The sequence below is a fragment of the Sminthopsis crassicaudata genome, chromosome 5 (assembly GCF_048593235.1).
Source record: "Sminthopsis crassicaudata isolate SCR6 chromosome 5, ASM4859323v1, whole genome shotgun sequence".
Lineage (NCBI taxonomy): Eukaryota > Metazoa > Chordata > Mammalia > Dasyuromorphia > Dasyuridae > Sminthopsis > Sminthopsis crassicaudata.
The window spans coordinates 171,646,186-171,670,235 of record NC_133621.1 but is presented as its reverse complement, the minus strand read 5'-3'; the positions used below and the strand labels follow the sequence as shown (position 1 = coordinate 171,670,235).

The 24,050-nt window shown below is 33.3% G+C and overlaps 1 protein-coding gene across 6 annotated transcripts in view; it reads left to right on the top strand.

The window, feature by feature from the left end:
- BMAL2 (basic helix-loop-helix ARNT like 2) overlaps positions 1-24,050 on the top strand; it is a 90,996-nt gene that overhangs the window by 12,039 nt on the left and 54,907 nt on the right. For 4 of the 6 annotated variants that reach the window (XM_074268771.1, XM_074268770.1, XM_074268766.1 and 1 more), the window contains exons 2-3: positions 20,993-21,031; positions 22,468-22,518. In XM_074268771.1, the coding sequence (XP_074124872.1) occupies positions 21,012-21,031; positions 22,468-22,518 (71 nt within the window). In that variant the 5' untranslated portion in view covers positions 20,993-21,011. The remainder of the gene's footprint in view (positions 1-20,992; positions 21,032-22,467; positions 22,519-24,050) is intronic. The other 2 variants (XM_074268768.1, XM_074268769.1) reach the window with 1 other exon arrangement.

Genomic DNA, 24,050 nt, shown 5'->3' with positions numbered 1-24,050 from the left:
TTGAATTGTCAAGTATCTAATCAGTTGATTATTTGATCATTTGCAATCTGGCAGTCTCCAACCAAGAATGGACTATAATCTTCTTGACCTCCCAAAGTTATGTGACAGTCATGCTGCTAACCAGGAAAAATAAAATAGAATAAAATAATCAAGTCTAACTGATGTGTTCATGTTCCCTTTGAAGGCAAAGAAGTATTAAACTGGAGAGACATCGTTTATTTTGTTACAGGTCTCCCTGGAAGCAGCATACACCTAGAGAAGTACCAAACCCAATTTTCTGGGAAATATAATAAAGTATTGGAGCTTCCTTGATTGAATTCTTCCCACTAGACAATTTTTGATACTAGACAAATCATTTAACTTTTCAGAGCCAGATTTTCAAATGTAAAATTAGGAGCTTACATTATTAGTTGGATGACCTCCAAGGTCCCTGTAAATGCTCAAACCATGATCCTGAAACTTTAAATGAAGTGTCTCTTCAGGAAGAACATGAGGGCATTTCTGACTATGATTATTACTGTGGTTAGTACGTTCCTTACAACATTTTGTTTTAAGATTTATTTTCTTTGTCTTTTTTGAATTGAGCATCTGTCATCCCATGTTAAGTTCTCCTTTTTTAATTCTTGCTCTTTACAGAATAATCATCTTTTAATCAGATTAGCAAATATTCTTATGAATCATAAGGCATTTTTCCAAAGGGAATTTTGAAGGTGCCCTATTTCTGAAATTATTTTTCTTAGAAATGCATAGATTTAATGAAACATCTTGGACTGAATAATAAATAAGGGGCATCTCCAAAGTCTTAGTATAGTTTTTAAGCTTTAGTTACTTTAAAACTACACTGAGACTTTTAGACTCCCCGTATTAATTGATTCTGGCCATGGTTCACATTATCATTTCATAGATTCCTACAACTTGTATTTTGATAAGCACTTTAATGATGTGGGTGTAGATCATCTTAATTTAGCTAAATGAGTTCTGTGTTTGTGCTTGCCTATGGAAAAACCCTATTGATGCTATGTGTCATCATACTTATAATAACAGAATACTTATATTAATATATTTATATGATTAATATATAATATAATTTGTGCTTGCCTATGGAAAAACCCTATTGATATTGATGCTATGTGTCACCATATTTATAATAACATAATGCTTATATTAATATACTTATATGATAAATATATAAAATAATATATATTAATCATATAAGTATATTAATATACTTATATAATTAAAATACTTATATTAATAGAAATTAGCACAGGTTAAGGAATAGTCAAAAGAGAACATCACATTGAGGATTTAAATCCCACCTTAAACACTTAGGTCAACCCTTCTCAACTTTAGTCTTTTCATCTGTCAAATGATGCTCATGGTGTGGATCATACATAATAATGTCTATGAATATGTTTTAGCAAACTCTAAATTATTATTTAATATCAGCTATTTTATTATATTTATCTTGGAACTAAATTATGCTTAAATGTAGTTAAATTGTTTTTGTCTTTGACTAGTTTGGATTTTGATAACTTTGTAAAATGAAGATAATATTCTTTATCCTTTTCTAAGGCATTTTATTTATATAGGATGTGTTTTAAGGATAAATAATGCTTTAAGCCCCTTAGAAGGATTATGAACCCAGATTTTTATTTTATCCTTTCGAGGATAATGAGAAAATTCTCTTCTTCCATGCATATGGGTTATTTGCTCTGCAACTTAATAGTCTTAGAGAGCTATTCAGGAGAATCAGGAGACCCAGATCCTATCCAATATTTGTCAGAAGTAGAGATCAAACTCAGGTCTTTGTGACATGGAAGCTGGCTCTCTACCCACTGTACCACATTGCTTTTCAGAAGATTGGTACTATATAAATTCTTGGGAATATTATTCTAATTATTATTTTTAAATCAAATTGAAATTTAATGTTTGCTTCAGATTATCTATCATATGTTCTGTAGTAATGATAAATGGCATTTAATGAGGACATATGTGGACATAATAATTTGAAAACTCTGTGTTTCTATCAGAACTCATGGTAATAATACTTAATAAGCACAGGAGATCTATAATTTATAACACAGACCTCTGAAAATTGCATATTTTTCTAATCTGTACAAAAAAATATTTCCCACAAACATGTTTTGTGGTTGTTTCTTAATTCACAACAAGAATTGCTAGTCACTCAATTACCAGTAAAAATATATTTTATTAAAGGGATGATTTTTGAGCATTTAGAAATAAAAGTGGTAACCACTAAGCCTAGCTTCATCAAGATCAGAGCATGCAAAAATAACATCATTTCATTTTTTAAAAAGTAGCTAGATGTGTGCATTAAGGAAATGCTATAAATAAAATATATTTGGATTTCAAAAGAATGTTTGAGAAAGTTATATTTTCTCTTGTGGACATGATGCAGAGTGGTGGCCATATGCCTATGCTTCTCCATAACTTTGAAGATGATCAAATGGCCAAACCCAAATGATCTCTGGTCTATGATTCTGTGTCAGGTTGGAAAAAGTTTAGTAGAATGTTCTATGTATCTTTTCATTATTTTTATCTTGGTGATTTAGATGAAGTCATCAGAGGCATGCTTGCACATTCACAGATAACACAAAATTGGGAAAGATAACTGATACCTTTGGTTACATAATTGAGATTAAAAAAAGATAGAATGAATGCAGGGTCTAAGAAGATGTAATTTAGGGATAGAGAATGGACTTGTAATTTTATCCCAATAAGGAAACTCCCTTTACCAATGTGGGTCAGTATCTCCTCTGCAACTTAATCTTAAAGATTTGTGAAACAGATCAACACTCTTGATCTCTTCATAGTAATCACGGTTGTTTCAAAAAAGCTATTTTGTTTGATTCCAAAAATCATAATATTGGTGATCACTCAATTTCATACACTCATTTTGAACACTATGGTGGATTGCTTTAGACTCCTTAGCCCTATCTTTTCCTCTCACTTCTCTTTTTAGTTAGACTGATACAAGTTGAATAAAATATTATTTAAAAAAAATTTTCCTCTGGGGAAAATTTAAATAAAGCCATGGCTTATGTAGCTGCTTAAACTTTTTATCTTTGTTGTTAGATTTCTTTATGAACCCAGAGTGATAAAAATTTGCAGATGTAGAAACTCCACATAATTACAACAACTCTGGGTCTACTTCTTTGGTTGGATAATAAAATTTAATCTCTCTAGGAATTGTGTTCTTATGTTATTATTTATTTCTGCCTTAAGCTCTTTTAAAAAGTATAGAAAATATAGCAAATGAACAAAGTACTATTTATGGAGTATAAAAGTTGTTCTTTTTAAAATGTCTTTCTATCATTCCTGCAAGGACTGAACACACTATTAAACATCATATTCTTCAGAGAATCAAGATTGCAGGTGGTCCAAAGGGCAATGGAGAGATGCATGGTGAATATTACAGCTTATGATTAATGATGGCTTGAATGCAAGTGGTGATTGCATATAAGTTAATATTTAGGAGATGTATGATTAGGAAAAAGAGGTGGAACAGTCATGTAGGGAGAATGAGGAATAATAGATCATAAAGCCTACAACTCAAAATTCTAAGAACCCAGAAGAAGCTCTCTAGTTACACTAAGTAGTTCTTACTTAGTCTTAAACTTAGTCTTAAAGATTTGTTTGGGGACACTGAAAAGTTAAATGACTAACTAACTATAAGTTAAGTGGCTAAGAATTATTCAGGTTAAGAAGGCATGGGTGGGGGCATGTGGCGCAGTGGATAGAGCACCAGCCCTGAAGTCAGGAGAATCTAAGTTCAAATCTGATGTCAGACATTCAACATTACCTAACTGTGTGACCCTGGGCAAGTCATTTAGCCCCAATTGCCTTAGCAAAAAAACAAACAAACAAACCCCCCCCCAAAAAAAGAAGGCATGATGGTTTGCAATATTCATCAACAAAGGTGATGATGAGATCATGGATCTCTATAGGTACTTATGTATAACAAAGGTTAATGGGCAAAACTGACTTTAGAATAGATCTCTATCAAGCCTGTGGCCAAATATTTTTTTTCATAGAGAGAAAGGAAAAGGGAAAAAGCAATATTGGAGTGCATGCTATGTTCCAGTCATTGTGCTAAGTGCTTTACAAATATCTCATTCAAAAAGCATGATGTTCTTTTTTTTTTTTTCAAACTCATGATACTCTAAAAGAAACAGCTTCTATTTTTAATCTATAACTAAATCTTTCTGGTTAAAAAAACCAAACAAACAAAAAAACAACCTCAACACAAAAGTCCATTATTTAACTACAGAAATCGTCTCTTCCAGAAGTTAGGATCTTTTAAAATATTTGTCACTAGATAACTGTTACTTGTGAGATGCATTTTACATATTTATATTTGATTGGTATGATGTAGATCTAAATCTAGAATAAGGAAGTTGTAGTTCAAATATAACCTCAAACATTTATCAGCTGTCATCCCAGGTAAATCAGATTTCTTCTGCCTCAGTTTCTTTGTCTGTAAAAATGGGAACAATAGTAGTACTTATCTCCCAATGTTGTAAGGACCTAATAAGATAATAGTTGTAAAATACCTCACAAAGCTCTGTATAAATATTGATTAGGTCATCATCATCATCTTTATCATCTTTTGGGGATAGTCATTAATTTCTTTCTTTTCTTTTCCAAGGCAATTGGGATTAAGTGATTTAGCCATGCTCACTCAGCTAGAAAGTGTTAAAGTGTTTAAGGCTGGATTTGAACTGAGGTCCTCCAGACTTCAGAGCCAGTTCGCTATTTACCAGGGCATAGCTGCCTCTGCAGTCATCAGTTGCGGAAATGCCAGGCGAACCTCCAGTTCTGCATTTCCATCTATTGAACATTTCTATTTAAAGACATTGCCAACACTTGGATTTAACATAAATGGCATGATTATCATACTTGCAAATGACACCAAGTGGTGAGGGACAGAGAACAAACACACTGGATGTGTGACAGTCAGGATTTTAAAAGATCATGACATTCTAGATCATTGAGTTTAATCAAATTAAGTTAAATTAAACAGAAGCAAGTTTAAAGTCTTGGATATGGATTCAAAAAATAATTTTACTAATACAAACTGAGAGAATCACGATTAACCAGCAAGTTGTCTGAAAAAGATCTAAAGGTTTTTGGAATACAAGTTTACTATGAGTTAATAATGTGCTTTGACAACCAAAAGAGTTAATGCCATCATGGGCTTCATTGAGAAGCATAGTTTCCAAGAATTAGGAAGAGATTATTCCACTAGATCTATCTTGGTCAGACTACATCTGGAGTATTGTATTCAATCTTGGGCATCATATTTTAGGAAGGATTTTGATAAGAAGGGAGCATCCAGAGGAAGGCAATCAATATGGCAAAGGCCTTCTTATAAGTCCATGTGATATAAAGATCAATGAAAGGATCTGGAATGTCCTCAGGGAGGACTTCAGATTTTTGAAGGCTGCTAACCTTAGCTTCATATGTATAAAGATGATAAGTGAACCCATTTGAGATTGATGAGTCAAAAGAGAATATATATGAGATAGAAGAGAGATGCCAGGGTAGAGTCCTATTAGATTACATCAAGAAAACCATACAGTTATTAGAATGTAATTGTTCACTACTACAAGTTTAAATATTTTACCATCAAGTTTATTTTACCAAAGGATACTTAAGAATTTTTTCAGTAGAGTGAAAAATAGGACTTTTTATATAGTGGTGCTCTTAGTATTATACCTATAATGTCATCAATATGGAATCTTCTGCTATCCAGCACAAATCACAATCTATCCATATTTTCTCATCCATTTCAACCCTACTTACATTAAGAGAGACCTATAATATTATATTGAAATGGAATAAATGCCTTTACAGGAAATAAAAATACAAGGTCCCTTCCACCAACAGTATATTAGAATCAGTTTTCTCTCTGAGTATTTTTACCTCGGAAATCCAACAAACATTGCAAACCAGGACTTGATTTGTTTTGTTGATTGTTTAGATTTAAGAAAATTTTAGAGAAAATGTTAATGATTTGGAATTCAATTTAAAAGAATATTGAGGTCTGATTGATAAACAATATACTACTGTTTGCAGCTCTTTAATTCTATGCTGAGATTCTAATACCCCCAACTGCTAATAATGAATTATTCTATCATGTAGGACCATGGCTTTTAATTGGTAATTGGCAGATAAATGAATTTATTTCTGTCCTGAAATCACAGAATAGAGCTTACATAATAAAGTATTAAAATATATAGTCCTGGTAGGAAAAAAGGTGGCTTATCCTGATTTTGTCAACCAAGTCCACAACTTGGTTAAATCAGTTTTCTTCAGCTTCAGTTTTTTCATCTATAAAATAGAACAGTTGGACTTGACTTCCTCAGAGGTCTCTTCTAGTTCAAAATCTATGGTACTAAAGGAAGAATTTTTATGTCAGGTCAGGGAGCAATTGGGATCATTGAAAGTGCTGCATAATTTCCCAAATGTATTCTCACTTCCCATTTTTCTTATTAATCGTGGGATCATCACAGACAATTGAAAACTCACTACCCTGTCAAAGAAATGCATGTCAGAATATAGTTATCCCTTCCACATTGCATAAGTTAGTGTGAGGTGATCCTGCGATGTGGAAAAATCTATGTAAAATGTTTTGATCCTCCTTTTGTATTAGAGTAGAAATCTAGCTTCTCTGATTTCTTTCTCTTTTTTCTTGCTATTATACAAAAATTTTATGCATTTTTGAATTTCCAAACTCTTTCTGTCATATGCTAGCCTTTACAGATTGTCAGACTCCCATTTAATTTCTTATATTGAAATCACAGTGTGGAAGGGACAACTATATAAAACAAATCCCTTACACTGGCTAAAAAAAAAATGTTGCTAATTTAATACAATTCCCTTTTCTAGATTTCAATTTGCTTAGTTATGATTCAATTCTATTTATTGTCTAAAATTAGATTTATTGCCAGAGGAAAAGGAAGAATTTGTTTTCTAGGAAAGAAAATTAAAGTTGAATCTTTAAGGAGGAATATAGCACAAACGAAGTATCATATTTCAATTTACAAAATTTAGTAACTGAGAGTTAGGAAGCATGGAGAGATTATTTAATCCAAGACTTCTTAACCCTTTTTGTGTTATAAACCTCTGGCATTTAGGTGAGGCCTATGGATTCTTGCTCAGAATAATATTTTTTAAAACATAAAATGCAGTACATACAATCACAAAGAAAAGTACAATTATATTGAAATACAATCATCAAAATACTGACAAAACAAAACAAGATCCTAGAGCTCAAATTAAGAGCCTCTGGTCTATTCTAACCTCACCACCTTTCTTTTAAGAAGATGAAATAAAATGAAGTTAAGGGAATTTATAATGTGCATGGAATCTTATAATTAGAAGCAAAGTGTCTGCCATACTACTGCCTCTTTTAACATTTAAAAATAAGTATATGTTCTGTTATTCAAAGGATAAGAGAGTAATTTTATTTTGTCATCTGTGATAAAAATCAATTAGGCAGATCTCTATCCTGATTTTATCTAAGAAGTATAGAAAAAATTCTGGCACTTGCAGTGGAAGTACATTAAAAAAACAAAGTGGTTTGCTAAATATACAAAGAGAGTTTTTAGGTTAGTAGAATGGTTCTGTGCTGATTTGATGTTTCTAGAAAGGATCCATTGTATTGAAAGCAATTTGACCATTATATAATGATCTTTTATTTGTTCAAGTGGTTTCATGTTTTACAGAACAAATACTCCCTTTTTAATGTTCTTGCTTCCCTTTTTTTAAAGCATGTTTATATAGAAAGTAGGGAGGAAAAAAGTAAATAGCTATTATTTAAGTAATATAATTCAGATTTGTTGATAATTATAGAATTATCTATAATTCATTTTCTCTCCTTTTGCCAGATTGTCCTGAGGTGGCATATGTGACATACACATTATTACTTTTAAAGAAAAAAAATGGGGAAATTCCAAATGTATATTTCAAAGTATTGTAATTGTCTTTTTGTACTTTTTTTAAAATTTAAAATGGACTATACTTTCTTTCCTTCCACTCTTAGTATGCCTATCTGATAATTATTCTAGTAATCTGTGTGGCTACAAAGCTCTCTGTGTAGAAACAGATTCAATTCAAAGTTCTAAAGATTTTAGGTAAAACCAGATATCTTAAAAAAAAAAAAAAAGACTGACAATGTAATCTTTACCTAAGAAAGCCAGGAAAAGTATATTTGCTAGCAAACTTTCAACCCTTATATAAAAAAAAAGTTTAAACTCAAAATGGAGAGGAAGGAGAAAAAACAGATGTAATATATCTTCTGAGCCAAATTGCAGGGAGGACAAGGAGGAGGAAGAAGAGGAAAGGAAGAAAGGAGTAAAAGGAGGAGAGAAAAAGAAAATGAAATTTTTTTTTCATTAGTAGAGAGGATTCAGTAATTCACAGGGAATAAAAGCTAAAAATTAAACAATTATTAACAATTAATTACCTATCAATTAAATGATTAAAACCTAAATAATCTCAGTATTGGTAATAAGCAGCATAAAATAGTTTAATTAAAGGAAGTAAATGTCTTCTCATAATTATTGCTAACTTGAGAAATTCTAAGAATGTAAACACAGATAATATTGATGAGTAGAAGAAAAAAAGAGCTAATTAAAGAGATTAATGTGAAGTATCATCCAATATAAGTTTTAATGAGACATACATAAAAGTATATTATAGATACATAGTTTCTGCCAGAGATGATCCATGGCTATGAGTCTTTAAACAAAGTTGTCAGTGACCCAAAGGACAAGGGAGAGATTCATGATGGGCCTGAGCTGTCTGTACTATATTTTTAGTGATAAGTTTTATGCACATGGCATAAGGAATCTCATTGGGGAAATCTGTGATAAGCTAAGAAGGTCGGCTATTCATGTACTGAGATGAAGGATAACAGATGGATTTTCCAAGTGATACAGTTGATGTGTTTGAGGTTCAACACCAAATAAAGAGATTGATATAGACACCAAATGTTGGGGTTCGATCATGTGAAGAATTCACAATGGCCATTCTCTTTGACAAAAAATAGATTTATTTAGGAGAAGAGGTTACAGACAAAATGAAGGGATACAGTAAACACCAGGAATGGTAAATACGAAATAGATTTGGAAGACTATATAGTTAGACAGGAAAGTTGTTTTAACAATTATCAAGGGAAAAGACAAGTTTCCTAGTGGAACTTACAATCAGCCAGGAGAAAGGGAATACACTATGAGCTGGGAGTATTTATTGACTAGCAGGCTAAATTCATAAAGGAGTTTAGCACTCTAAAAAGAGTTAGATAGCTGTAAGAAGGAAAAAGACATCATGAGCCATAGTTGGGGAATGAAAGAAAAGATACCATGAGGCATTAGGGAGAGGTGTGGAGAAAAACACCATGAGACAGAACCCTTGGTAGGCTAACCCAAAAGGGATTCAGCAAAGATGGCTGAGCCATGGACAGATTTATAGGGGAAATTTAACCTCAGGGGTTTGACATATCTTGGCTTTCTGATTGGTTACAGTAAAGTGGGGTTACACAAAGTCTTCACAGGAATGGGACTGTCAAAGCTGAGCTGAATCCCTATCAATGTCTATCCCTTCTTGCCTCAAAGAGTAATTTTATCAATACTTCAAGCTTTCTCTGCCAATCCCAGTGACCCAGGACCTCATCATAGTGATAGAGAGGAAATGTAAAAGGAGCTCAAAGTTCTTGGATCATCTATGGAAGAGCTGTGGAAGAACATGGATAAGAAAATGAATGAAAAAAGCGTGGATGAGTTAGTCTATGAGATCATAGATCTGCTGGAATATATAGAAGATATATAGGAAAGGCTAAGGACTGGTAACTGAAGATCAATTCAAAAGAATAGCATCAGGAGTACTGAAGTTTTGAATGAGTTGTGACTGGTTATGAATGTTAAGACCTAGAAGAAGGAATTTTTTAGCCCTCATCTATAGAATGAAGGGATTGGGCTTAGATTGACCTCCAATGACCTCCAATAAATTTCTAAATCTATGATCCTGTGATATGACTATTGTTTAGAGTACATGAAATACTGATATCTAGACAATAGGAAAGAAGACAGACAATTCTGTTTTCTTTTCAGTGTAGTCTAGTGGTTAAAACTGACTACATTGCTGTAGTCATTGTATATATTGGCTCTGCATACTTTACTTTGCATCAGTTCACATAAGTCTTCCTCTGCTTTTCTTTTTTTTCCCTTGCTTTTCTGTATTCATAATTCTCATTTCTTAAAAAACAATAATATTTCACAAAATTCATATATCACTAAATTTATTGAGACATTCTGTAATTGGTGGTCATCTATTTGTTTCCAGTTCTTTTCTGTTGTAAATGTGCTACAATATATATTTTTGAACATAATTTTCCTTGGGCTTTGCTGTAGGTTCTCTGAGTCAATATATATGGATATTTTAATGCCTTTTTTTTTTAGGATAGTTCTGGGTTTTCATAATGGCTGGGTGACTTCCCAGTTCTACCAACAGTATATTAGCATGCCTGTCTCTCCATTCTTTTAATATTGGCTATTCTCATCTTTTGTCATTCTTGTCCTTTTGCTAGATATAATGTGAAACCTTTTGAGAATGGTTCATAAATTTTGTTCTCTTGTCCATTAGGAATTGTATTATATATGCATATATATTAGTATTATTTCCTTATATATTTTGGATATTAAATTTTTGACAAAGATATTTGAAGTAAATTTCTCCCCAAAATAATTCTTATTAGAATTGCATTGATTTTGATAGTTATGTTTTTTAAAATATTTATGTAATCTATAAGATAAAATTTAATAGGAACAAATTAAAAGTCTTAAGATAGTTTAAGAATTTGACTTGAACAAGATCAAAGAACCTTGGTTAGTTAGAAAGCAGTTTGTTAGGTATTTTGGGTTGACTGAAAGTTGAGTAGAAATTAAAAATAATAATAATTGATATTTATGTAAAACTTGACAATTTACAGAACCTATTATACAGATTATTTAATTTGGGCCTTAGAAAAAATATGAAAGGTAATTATCTCCATTTTACAGATGAAGAAACTGAGTCTTAGGTTAAATAACTTGTCCATTGTCACTCAATTTGTATCAAAGGCAGAATATGAACGCAATTTTTTTCAGATTCCAGGTCCAAAGTTCTATCCTCTTTATCAATCTGCCTGTCATCAGTGTCATATGGCAGGCAAAAAAGGTTAATGCAGTGTTGGTTTGCATTTAGAGAAGTATAACTTACAGGAGGAGAGAGATTATTCTCCCTCTGAACTCTGCCTTGGGTATTGTTCTCAAATCTAAGCATCTCATTTGAGTCTCACCACATCACTACCATATTCAATAAACTCCAATGATTCCCTATTATCCCTAGGTTACATAAAATTTTCTCTGTTACTTACTGAAGGCCCTTCGCAAACTTACTCTAATCTACCATTACAGCTTTCTTATATATTTCTTCCTTTCATGTACTCAGTGTTCTACTGAATTTTCTTGTGTCTCACCAACAATATTCCTTCTCTCCTTTCTGTGCTTTCACACTGGCTATCTCCATGCCTAGAATGTATTTCTTCACTTCTCCCTCTGATGTTCCTCAGTTTTCCTCGAAGCTTATCTCAGACACTACCTTTTACAGGAGGCCCTTCCTGATTCCTCCCATTTATTAGTGCTTTCCTCAGATCACTTCATATTTATTTTATGTACATATACACAAATGACTTCTACTTACACATGTACATATTTTTCCTCTAGCAAATGAAGTTAAATGACTTACCCAGGGTCACAGTTAGGAAGCATTAAGTGTCTGAGACCATATTTGAACTCAGGTCCTCCTGACTTCAGGGTTGGTACTCTACTCACTGCACCACCTAGCTGCCTTCATACTATACTTTTAAAAGAAATTCAGTTTTTACTTGCTGAATAAAAAGGTATACTTTGAGACCTGCACTTGCTCCCATCTTCTGTTCATAGCTTTAAAAAATTAATTAAAAAATAAGTTAATTGGTGATTTTTATTTGTATATATTTTAATGTCTTTAGACAGCTTTCATTCCCCCTACCTGCCCCTCCCCCCTTCACTGGAGTCATTTTCCTGGGTCTTTAGAATTTCTTGAGTTGTCCATCACTCTTGATCTCATTTCTAGGGAAGCTTAAGACATAAGATACTTTTTATTCTTATCAACTCTAAAATGTATGCTCTCCAAATCTAGGATTTTTTCTCTTTGATTACAAATTCTAGGACAAAGTGTTCACTTCCTCCAAAAGTCCCTATCATTTCTACCATAGCAAACATTTCCTTCTATCCTGTTGCTGAAAAAATCAGATGGAGAAAATTTTGTTGTAGAAAACCTGATGATCTTTTTCATTTTTTATATTTCTGTTTTCCATCATCCAGTTTCATCATTTGCCTTTGGTATGATCTGGCTTGAACTGGTCTCTTGCCAAGCTTGCTAGAAAGTTTGCTTTCTCTCTATTGCATCTTATGTTTATAAGATGATATTTGTTAGGATTACTAGGTGAGAACTCAGGTTGTCTGGACAGTGACAAGGTGAGAATTCAGGTTGTCTGGACAATTACAAGGTGAGAACTCAGGTTGACTTGATAGAAGGAGCAAGCTCATTGGCTGAAGTGGTTCTTCCCAGAAGCCCTTGCATTATCCCACGCCCATTCTCTGGGAGAATAAAAGAGAGGACACCCAGAGATAGAAGAAGACTCTGCATTACATCAGGCTTGACGCAGCTCTCTGCAGGAAGGGAAGTCACTTCTCTGGACAAGAGTTAACAGCAACTGCCTGGAGACAACGGTTCGTTACAGGAAGAAGAATCTGTCTGAGAGATTTGAGTAGACACAGCAGATCTCTTCCCAGAGAGTGATCCGGCAGCTTTTAGAGACGTCAGCTTGCTACAATTGGCGCCCAACGTGGGTCAAGGACTTTTGCTTATTCTGACAAGAGGAACTAGACCAGACCTTTGCAATTTGGCACCCGAACAGGGACAGACACAGTCCTGATTCCAGTGGAAAAGCTTCCGATCTAGATCTCAGTCTCTCTGACCCAGAACCGTGAGTAACGAGGAAACTTTGTTAAAGATTAAGTGAGCGTGCTAATAGATAAATAAGGAACTTAACTTGTTAAGGGCTAAACCAGGAATCTCTTATAGCTGAAATGGGGCAGATGTTAGCTATATTCAATCCCTGGACCTCAGCCGACTCAACCCCAGCCCCAGAAGCAACCTCAGCTCCACCCCCATTCAGGAGTGGTACTATAGAGAGTATAATCAACATAATTGAGGAGCAGAGTTTACTTGTAACCTGGGTACAGATTGCTAAACTCTTGGCTGCATTAAGACGTACATCCCCTTGGTTCTTAGAGGAAAAAAAAGATAGATGTAGATAAATGGAAGCTAGTGGGATATGAAATGAAAAAATTTCATGCAAAAAATGGGCCTCGTTCAATTTCTGCAGAAGTATTTTATATCTACAACATAGTTCAATTAGCCTTAAACTATCAAGCAAGTTGTAGGAGAAGGAAAAGTTTTAAAAATGAACAGAGGAGGAAGTGTGAGGAAAAAAGGAAAGATCAAGATCTTGCCCTAGAGCAAGAAGATTTAAATGAGGAATTATGGTATGATTCTCTTGAAGAAGCTTCAACTCTGCCTAGAGAACAGATTATTGACAGGCCCACATCAACCCCACCTTCAGAGGTGGAGGAAGAAGGAGGGGAAGAGGCAGAAACACAAACAGAATTGCCTGTGAAGCAGCCTAAGCCTATGACAAGATTAGAAAAAGCATTGGTTAAAGCTAAGAGAGAAGGACAGGATATAAGTGATTTTATACATGCATATCCTGTGATTGAAAATATTGACTCTGTAGGTAAAAAAAAGGAGAAGATATGCACCTTTAGATTTGAATAAAATTAAGGATTTGAAAAAAGGTTGTACCCTTTATGGGACTACATCAGCTTATGTCAAAATGTTACTAGATGGTTTGTCTTATGAAGTCCTAACCCCGAATGATTGGAAATCCATAGCAAGGACATGTCTGGAACCTGGAGAAAATTTATTATGGCTTGCGGAATTTCATGAATTATGTAAAATTCAAGTCAGATGCAATTTGGAAATAGGAGTTAACACACAATTCACTTTTGAGCACTTAGCTGGTGAAGGTCAGTATGGAGAGAATTCGGAACAGATTAATTATACCATGACAATATATGAACAAATTGCTAAAGCTTGGGGTGTCCTTCCTGGACAGAAAGATCGTGGAGAGGCTTTCACTAAAATACAGCAAGGTCCCAATGAACCTTTTGCAGATTTTGTGGGACGTTTGCAAACTGCTGTCAAAAGAACTATTGGAGAAAATGCAGCTACAGAAATAATGACCAGACATCTGGCTAAGGAAAATGCCAATGAGATTTGCAAAAGAATTATATGGGGATTAGACAAAGATGCTCCTTTAGAGGAGATCATAAGACGCTGTGCTTCAGTGGGAACAAATGCTTTTTACACCCGGACAATGATGAATGTGGAAAGGCAGGGTCCCTCCTGGCAAGGGACTTCTAGAGAAACTCGGAGATGTTTTCAATGTGGAAAAATTGGACATCTAAGAGCTCAGTGTAGGTATGGAGATACAGTGAGAAGACAGGGTGAAAGAAGACCTAAAACCCCATGTCCAAAATGCAACAGAGGATTCCATTGGGCATCAGAGTGTAAAATAATTCAAGGAAATGGGATGAGGGGCCCAGGTCCGGGACCCCAGGCAAAAAAGACTTGGGGCATGATGGCAGCTGATGTTACACCCAAAGAGCCTTTAGAAGGTCAGGACTCTGATTTGATCAACCAGCAGAAGAGCAATCACATGGCAGAAAGGGAGTACCTGATAAGTGAGCCAAAAGGCAATCAGATTGCAAAAATGGATTACACTTGGGGAGAATACAGGCCTTTTAAACCAACAGGGCTGTGTCCAGTGCAAACAATTCCAATGTAATTGCCAGATGATGAGAAGAGATTTAGAAAGTGGTAAATAGAAGGTAATTAGATAGGTTAACTGCCTGGGGGAGAGGGTTTGCTTGTATTTCTTCAGCATGAGAAGGAATCAGATGGGTACCAACAAGTCATATTCGCCTTGTCCATCAGAGAGAGACAGAAAAAGAGAAAGACCTCAAAATAACGGAGAAGATCTAAGAAACATCTGGTATTGAAAGAGCATGGCTAATAAAAAGACTGTTAAAGAACTTTAAAACCAGCAGGAATCATTGGACTTCCTCACACAAGATGAGACGAATGGACAATGGACTTATGGACATTTATAAATTTTCAATTTATGATTATTTGATTATGTTATTTGTTATATACTTCTAGCATGTATTATGTTACTATGTGCTTATGTAATTTATGTAATTATGTATAATACCTTCCATATTGATGGATTTATGTTTCAAGGTCATGACTGTCCTATGTTCTAAATCAAAAGAAAGGGGGAGATGTTAGGATTACTAGGTGAGAACTCAGGTTGACTTGATAGAAGGAGCAAGCTCATTGGCTGAAGTGGTTCTTCCCAGAAGCCCTTGCATTATCCCACGCCCATTCTCTGGGAGAATAAAAGAGAGGACACCCAGAGATAGAAGAAGACTCTGCATTACATCAGGCTTGACGCAGCTCTCTGCAGGAAGGGAAGTCACTTGTCTGGACAAGAGTTAACAGCAACTACCTGGAGACAACGGTTCACTACAGGAAGAAGAATCTGTCTGAGAGATTTGAGTAGTAGACACAGCAGATCTCTTCCCAGAGAGTGATCCGGCAGCTTCTAGAGACGTCAGCTCGCTACAGATATTAGTCCTAATCTTCTATTATGCCCTTCCTTAAATGTTTATTTAAATTTAATATAAATTAAATAAATAAATTATTAATAAATAAATATATAAATTTGATGTAAAATTTAGCTTATGTTTTAAGCTGGTATTACCCTGGGCTTTCTTATCTCTCTCCTTGCCAAGAAAATAAAATTTTGCTGGCCAAAACACTTCCAAACTCCTCATTGCAATTAATGTACATCAATTTAACGTCCTTGGTGAGGGATGATAGCCTCTGTTAATGTCCATTATTTGATCACATCTTTTCACATCCACAGTCTGATGCCTCAGTAATCTTACCCACTTCCTCTAAAGATATAGATTAGCAACACCTCATTCTGCTTATCATATGCAACTTATTTTATATGGAATCAAATTCTTTCTTAATAATGTCACATTGACTTATGTTCTTGGAAAACAAATTGATGGTATTAGGCATATGGTATCTATATATTCCTATTTTGAAGTAAAAATTGAAATGGGGATTAATATTTTGATTGTCTCTGATTATCTTCTACCCACTCCAATATTCTCTGCTTTTTTTCTTTTAAATAATATTTTATTTTTTCCATTTACATGTAAAGACAATCTTTACATCAATTTTTATACAGTTTTGAATTCCAGAACTTCTCCCTCCCCCAAGGTGGTAAGCAATTTGATATAAGTTATATATGTACAATTATGTAAGCCATATTTCTATATTAGTCATGTTGTGAAAGAAGAAACAGAATAAAAGGAAAAAATAAAAAATAAAGAAAGCAAAAATCATATGCTTCACTCTGCATTCAGACTCTATCAGTTCTTTCTTTGGATATGAATAGTATGTTCTGTCATAACTCTTTTGGACTTGTCTTGGATTATTGTATTGCTGATCATAGTTAATTATTGTACAATATTGCTATTAATGTGTACAATGTTCTCCTGGTCCTACGATTAAGTGTCAGTTCATATAAGTCTTTCCAGGGTTTTTTCCTGAAATCTACCTGCTCATCATTTCTTATTGCACAACTTATACACCACAACTTGTTCTGCCATTCCACAACTGATGGACATTCTCTCAATTTCTAATTCTCTGCTACCACAAAAAGAGCTGCTATAAATACATTTGTACATGTCCATCCTTTTCCTTTTCTTATGATTTCCTTGGGATATAGACATAATAGTGGTATAGCTGGATCAAAAGCTATGCACAGTTTAATTGCCCTTTGGGTATACTTCCAAATTGTTCTTCAGAATGGTTGGATCAGTTCACAACTCTATTAACAATGCATCAGTATCCCAGTTTTCCCACCTCCTCGCCAATGTTTATCATTTTCCTTCTCTGTCACATTAGCCAATCTGATAGATTCGAGGAGATATCTTAGAGTTTTAATTTTGCACTATGCTTTTGACAATATTATATCAATAGGCTCTGTATTTCATCAGTATATTTATATCTTCTACCAGTACAGATTATATCTCCTCTACAACTTCATAAGTGATTTTCAAGGATTTCTGTGGTAAAAAGAATTCACTACATTGCAGCCAAACTAATTCCAGTTCTCTGCAAAATTATGTCTTTGGCCAAAAAGAATACAGTCCATCACAAGGAACTTAATCAAAAATTTTCTGGCTTTGTGAGATTTGCTCAAATTTACAGTCCACTGGTATAATCTTTAAGATCCCACTGTCATTTCTACAGCCTAATAAAATATTAGAATAGGGTGTTAATAATGTACCTATTAAATATTTGGGAATACCTTTAGTCCAAACCTATTATTTCATGTATGTAGGAAATTCCAAGAAAATAAATACTCTATTCCAATGCAATTTGTAGTCTTGAAGAGATGACTAGGGGATTGAGAGATTAAGAATTTCCATGTTCTCACAACCAGTAGGGTCAGGGTGATACTTGAACCCAGGTCTTCTTGACTCTGAGGCTATCTCTGCATCCTTATAACATTTCTTCTCTTGCAAATAATATTAATTTAATATATTAATTTTATATGTTTAGAAGACTTGCATAGTTTAACTTATATTGGATTATTTACTATGTAGGGGAAGGGGAGAGAGAGGGAGAAATTTTTGAAACAAAAGGTTTTGCAAGGTGAATGTTGAAAACTGTCTTTACATATATTATGAAAAATAAAAAGCTATTAATATGAAAAAGAAAAGAAAAAAACCTAAATGGGATCATAAAGGTTCAGACATGACTGATTAAAAATTATTATTATTATTTTAATTATAATAAAAATATCATCCTTTCATGGAAAAATAATATATGGATTTTATTTTCAATCTTTTATAGATAATGTTTTATAAATTTGTAGAGACTCAAATGTGATACTGTCCCTCAGTGTGTTATAACTATAGTGATTAATATGTTATTTGTTTTATTTATAATTTGGATGTAAATATAAATTCAATCATGTGAGCTTTACTATGTCATTCTATATTTGTCTTTGATGTAATGCACTCCACTAAACACTGTTCACTGGTACTATTCACCATATTCACAATATCCATCTATATTCAAGTTCTCAGATCATTGCCTAATCTCATCAATTGCTGGCCTTTCCCATCTGCATTATGTGGCTCCTATGGAATCAGTTTATTAGCCTGATAGATTTACCCTTTCTATAAGAATTTTTTCATAAAAGACTTCACTTCTTAATGACAACTTAATATTTGTTGTTCAACCATTTTTCAGTTGTGTCCAACTCTTTGTAATCCCATTTAAGATTTCCTTGGCAGATATACTGTGCTGGAACTCTTTGTGGTTTGTCATGATTTTCTTCAGCTGATTTTACAGATGAAGAAATGGAGGCAAACAGGATTGAGTGATTTGCCAAGGGTCAAACAACTAGAAAGTATGTGAGGCTATATTTAAACTCAGGAAGATGAATGTTTCTGACTCCAAGTTGGCAGTCTATTCACTGCACCATGTAGGTGCAACTGGTTTCAAAAGGAATCTTTACATGGATTGTTCTTTCCATTGCATCCTGAATTTATATTGCAAGCTTATATTCCTTGAGTTTTACTATGCATCAGCATTTCAGGATGCAGAGATACAGCACTATGGAATTAATAACTTCTGTCCTGATCTTTATGAGCAATTTATCAATCATCAGCCTCACAAAGCTCTCCTAAAATACAAGAATACTGAGTATGTAGTAGACTACAATGGAATGCAGAGTATCTGCAGAAAAAAAAATAGTATAATCTCTATGTTCTTATATCAGTGAAAATTTCCCTGATTCACATACTAATGAAGATGTTCTGCATGTTTTGCAAGATGAAATGATAACAATAATTCAATGGATATAATATGTAAGAAAAATCCAAGAAACAACAGGATTCTTTCATCTTTCTAAGTCCCCTCCCTCCTTTCCCTAGTATTGTAGAGGGCAACACCGTCTTTCCAGTCCTGTGGGCTCACAACTGACCAGATATCATTACCTCCTCACTGTCTCTCACATGCCATATACAATCTTTTGCCAAGGCCTGCTGATTTCACCTCTGCAACATGTCTGACATATGCCTCCTTTTCTCCTCCAACACTGAATGTCAGTGGGAAAGAGTAAATATAAAATTAATAAATTATCCTTGGTTTGTCTTTCAGCTCATCAAAAGTCAGGAAACGTATGTGTTAAGCACATATTATGTATGCTAGGCACTGGACAAATAAAAAGACAGACCGTTTCTGCCCTCAAGGAGTTTACAACTTAATGTAGAGAAATCTCTTCGTTGTACAAAGTATTGTCCTGAACACCAGGAATACCAAACTGAAAACCAAGAGAGGCACGATGTGGGAATGGAGAAGGGACTAAATTTAGAGAAAGGCCTGGCTTTGAACTCTTACACAGACATTTAAATCTCTTGTCCCTCTGGGATAATTACTCCATTGCATTTTTTTTTTAATGGAGATTATAAACTGTACCTGGAGGAGTTTGTGTGAAGATAAAGTGAAATTATGTATGTAAAACACTATGTAAACCTTAAAGCTTTTTATAATTATAAACAATCATTATCAAATAATGACAGCAAATAGCTTATAGTCTGGGAGTGAGAGAAGCAAGAAATACACAAATAAATATAACACATTATAATTTGGGAAAAGATGGTTCGAGAGTAGGTATTAGCAGAAATATAATATGTAATATAATAATATATAGTTATAGAAAATATAAATAAAATATGGTAGTTAGTAGCAAGCTAAATGTCTTAAGTTACAAAATGTTTCCAAAGGCCTAAAATAGCAGTTCTCAGCATTTGGCCTTAAGTATCCCTGAGATGCTTCCAGGAGATCTTCAAGTTCAAAAATATTTTCACAATAATACCAGGACATTACTTACCTATTAAAATACTCTTCCTTTTTTCAACTACATCATTGCATGAGGGCAGATTTTTTTCATGTACTTTAATCAAAACAACATATCACAATAGATTGAACAGAGAGGCTGATATGAGAATCCAGCTGTCTTATATGAAGCCAGACACTAAAGATATGTGCAAAAATACATGTAACAGTTTCCTTACTGGTTTTTTATTGGCTTGGAAAAAGTTATTTTCATAAAAATAAATTTCATCAACACATAATAGACTTATTACTAATTGAATAAATAAATATTTTAAATAGTTTAAGTTAATATTTTAAAATAAATAATTTAAGAAGTAAATATTTTAAAATTTTATCAGTTTTAACTTCAGATACAGTTAATAACAAGAAGTAACTCACACAAGCAAAATCTCCTTGAGGCCTTCACTAATTTGATCTAATCCTAAAACCAAAAAGTATGAGAACTGTTTACTCAAAGGTCTCATTAATAATTGAGAGTAAGTTTAAATTTAAGGACAGTGTGTGTTTCACATTCTGGAGCCACATTTACCCTGAACTTTAATAAATAACTGCTGTGATGACCCTATTTGTTCTATTTAAACACATTAACATCTAGTTTTATATGTTAAAGTATATATGTTCCATGATTCCAGCTGACCTATTGAAGAGCATCATTATTTATCATTTATTTTCTGCTTTACTTCTAATTGTGAAATCAGTGTAAAAAAGGGGAAAGAGAAAAGTACATCTTAATTTGTTCATCCTTTTTTTTTTATTATTTCTGCAGAGAAGCTGTTGAAATTGTTATGGATCATCTTCAAAGCAGGTAAAATCATCAGCTATTTTCAAAATAACTAATAATTATTTCAGTGGGGGAAAAAGAAAATTATTCCCATGAAAGTGTATATTGTTTATGTGATACTGCCCCCTTTTTATTTCTGGAATGTGTAATTATTTCTTTAAGAATACCTTTATCAGAAGATACTATTACTTCTCTAGCAAATAGAGATTGTTTCAATTTTTATCTGCGATGCCTAACACATAGTAGGCACTTAATAAATACTTTCTGATTGATTAAATCTGACTCAAGTCAATCACAGATAAAATGTTAATGCTGAAAAAAGTTTGTTAATTCACTTCATATTAATTAGTATTCTAATGTTTATATTTCTGATGGATAGGAACATTAGTAACTAACTGAATCAATTCACCATTGATGCTATAGAAGTAGAAACCATAGTTTAATTTTTTTATTAAAATTCTTATTTTCCTAGTGATTTATTTTAGGTTTAGATCATTCTGTGGCCAATATATTTATTGATCAATTTTATTAAATTATTATTTTTTTGGTCAATCTCTGTACGTGATTGGTAATTTATTATATATACATACATATGTCTAAACATATATACACATACATAACATATAAACACATAATGGATATACATGCACATACATATACAGTATATATTATGCATGCATGTGTGTGTATATATGTATGAATAGGAAGCTAGGTGGTGCATAGGTCCTAGAATGAGGAACACCTAAATTCAAATTCTTCTGTGTGACCCTGAGCAAATCATTTAACCTGGTTTGCCTCTGTTCATCATCTGTAAAATGAGCCGGAGAAGGAAATAGCAAACAACTCCTATATCTTTCCAAAGAAAATTCCACATGGGGTCACTAAAAGGCAGACAAGGCTGAAAAAAATGTCTAAACAACAAAATGTATATAATATGATGTTTATAAAATTAGCATTGAAACACTCTTAACTTTTTCCATGAAAACTTTCTCCTTTCTTCCCTCTAGTTTTCCTCCTTACTATGATAGCACAAAGTTCTGTGGCTATTAAACTTTAATTTATTAATCAATACCATTTTTGCCACTTCTAGAAATAGTACCCTTTCTAGTAACTTATAGAGACTATGTCTTAGAAGATTTCTTGGGATTTAAGAAGCCAAAAGGAAAGACTGATAAGAGATTTGCCAAAAATAGCTAAATTTTACATGTAGGTAAGATAGGTAAGTCATTGTAACATTGTCTTTTTTCTCTGAGAAGAGATTAGAGTGTTTATAGCAGTGTTCATTGGAGTGTTGAGAGTTGTTGAGAGTTATGTGTGCCAGGTCATGACTTATAATCAAGGATTTAGGAGGATTCAGGTTACTTAGATTTCATGACACTGGATATTTGATTTCTCTTCTTAAACTAATGAAAAAGATTTTTTTTCCATATAGCTTCATGTTTTATTCTATTCTCTTGTAGAATGGAAGATGGTGAACAAGTGAAAATGAAGTCCTTCAGGTACATTAATATGTGAGTTGGTTGATGTTTTAGTAATATTTGTTTTTAATGAACAGTCTTTAGTTGATATTTTTGGAAGTTGTCAGAAATGAATTGCCTTCTTGACTTTTAACTTTTTATTCTTATTAATAAAAGAAAAAATACTGGGTAGTAATGGTTTCCTCTCATTTGCTATCCTTCTTAATGCTAATTTTTTTTTTAAAAAATTGTACAGTTCTTTAAATTGTGTTATAATTTGGAAATTATAGTGGAAAACAGATCCAGGTTATATAGCTAGCCTTTAAATATCTTTGGAAAGATGACTAAAATACTTATATAATACATTATTGAGTCATTATTTTGGTCCTTTGGTCCAAAGTTTTGACCTTTTCTTCCATCAAATCTTTAACCAATTGTATCATAACTATTAACTGGCAGGACTGAGTCATTTCCATTGTGTTTCCTTTCCATTTTGCCCACTTTTTGATGGAATTGCTAATAAACTAAATGGTCCAGAAATAGGCAGCGGAAAAAAGCCAAGGCCCTGATAATTTACAAACTGGTTGATTAATCTTTCTTTGATGAAATCTCTCTTAAATCTTTTTTTGGTTGACTGCTTCCCATGGTTAGTGGACCTCAGATAGAAGCAGTTTGTCCCAAACTTTCTTCTCAAAGCAATTATCTTAGTCCTTTTATATAGACTTGCTGTCTAGTTTCTGGGTCTATTTTATGTTACAGCTAATTCATAATCAAAAAGCAAAGAGAAAATTCAATAATTGACAGCCATAAAGATAATAACAGCATTTTCAATTCAGAAATTATCTGGTAATGAAGGCTTTGAATTTGAGTAAAGTATACAAGTATTAAGAAGTACATGGTGTGGTGGCAATCAAGAGGCATAGTGGATAAACTGCCCAACATTGAGTCAGAAAGACTTATATTCCTGAGTTCAAATCTAGCCTCAGACATTTACTAACAGTGTGACTCTGAACAAATTACTTAACCCTGTTTGCCTCAGTTTCTTCATCTATTAAATAAGCTGAAGAAAGAAATGGCAAATCTATTATCTTTGCCAAGAAAACCCAAAAAGACATCATGGAGTTAAACACAACTGAAAGGCTACTAATGCATTAATGGTGTAGTGAAAATTCAGAATTAAATAGAACTAGGGGCCATTATACAGTCCAAAAGGATCATTGTTGGCTAAATATTGACTGAGAAAACCATAGATTAACATCTGTATTCCATCATGTTTTATTTATTTTATTAAATATTTCCCACATACATTTTAATTTAATTCTGGCAGCAACTGGGAGTGTTGCACACATTGGGTGTTTGATACTTATGATATAGTGGATAATTAACCTTGGAGTCAGGAAGACTTCTGTCAGTTCTGCTTTGGACATTAACTATGTGACCAGGGGAAGCTCTCTATGCTCCACCCATTCGCTAAGAAAATCTAATCTACTTTTGTAAAAAGCATTCTTATATCAGAGGTTACCCACAGTGAGGAAATAACAGGTCTGGAACCCACCTTGAACTTGCATTTCCATCCTCATCCTCAT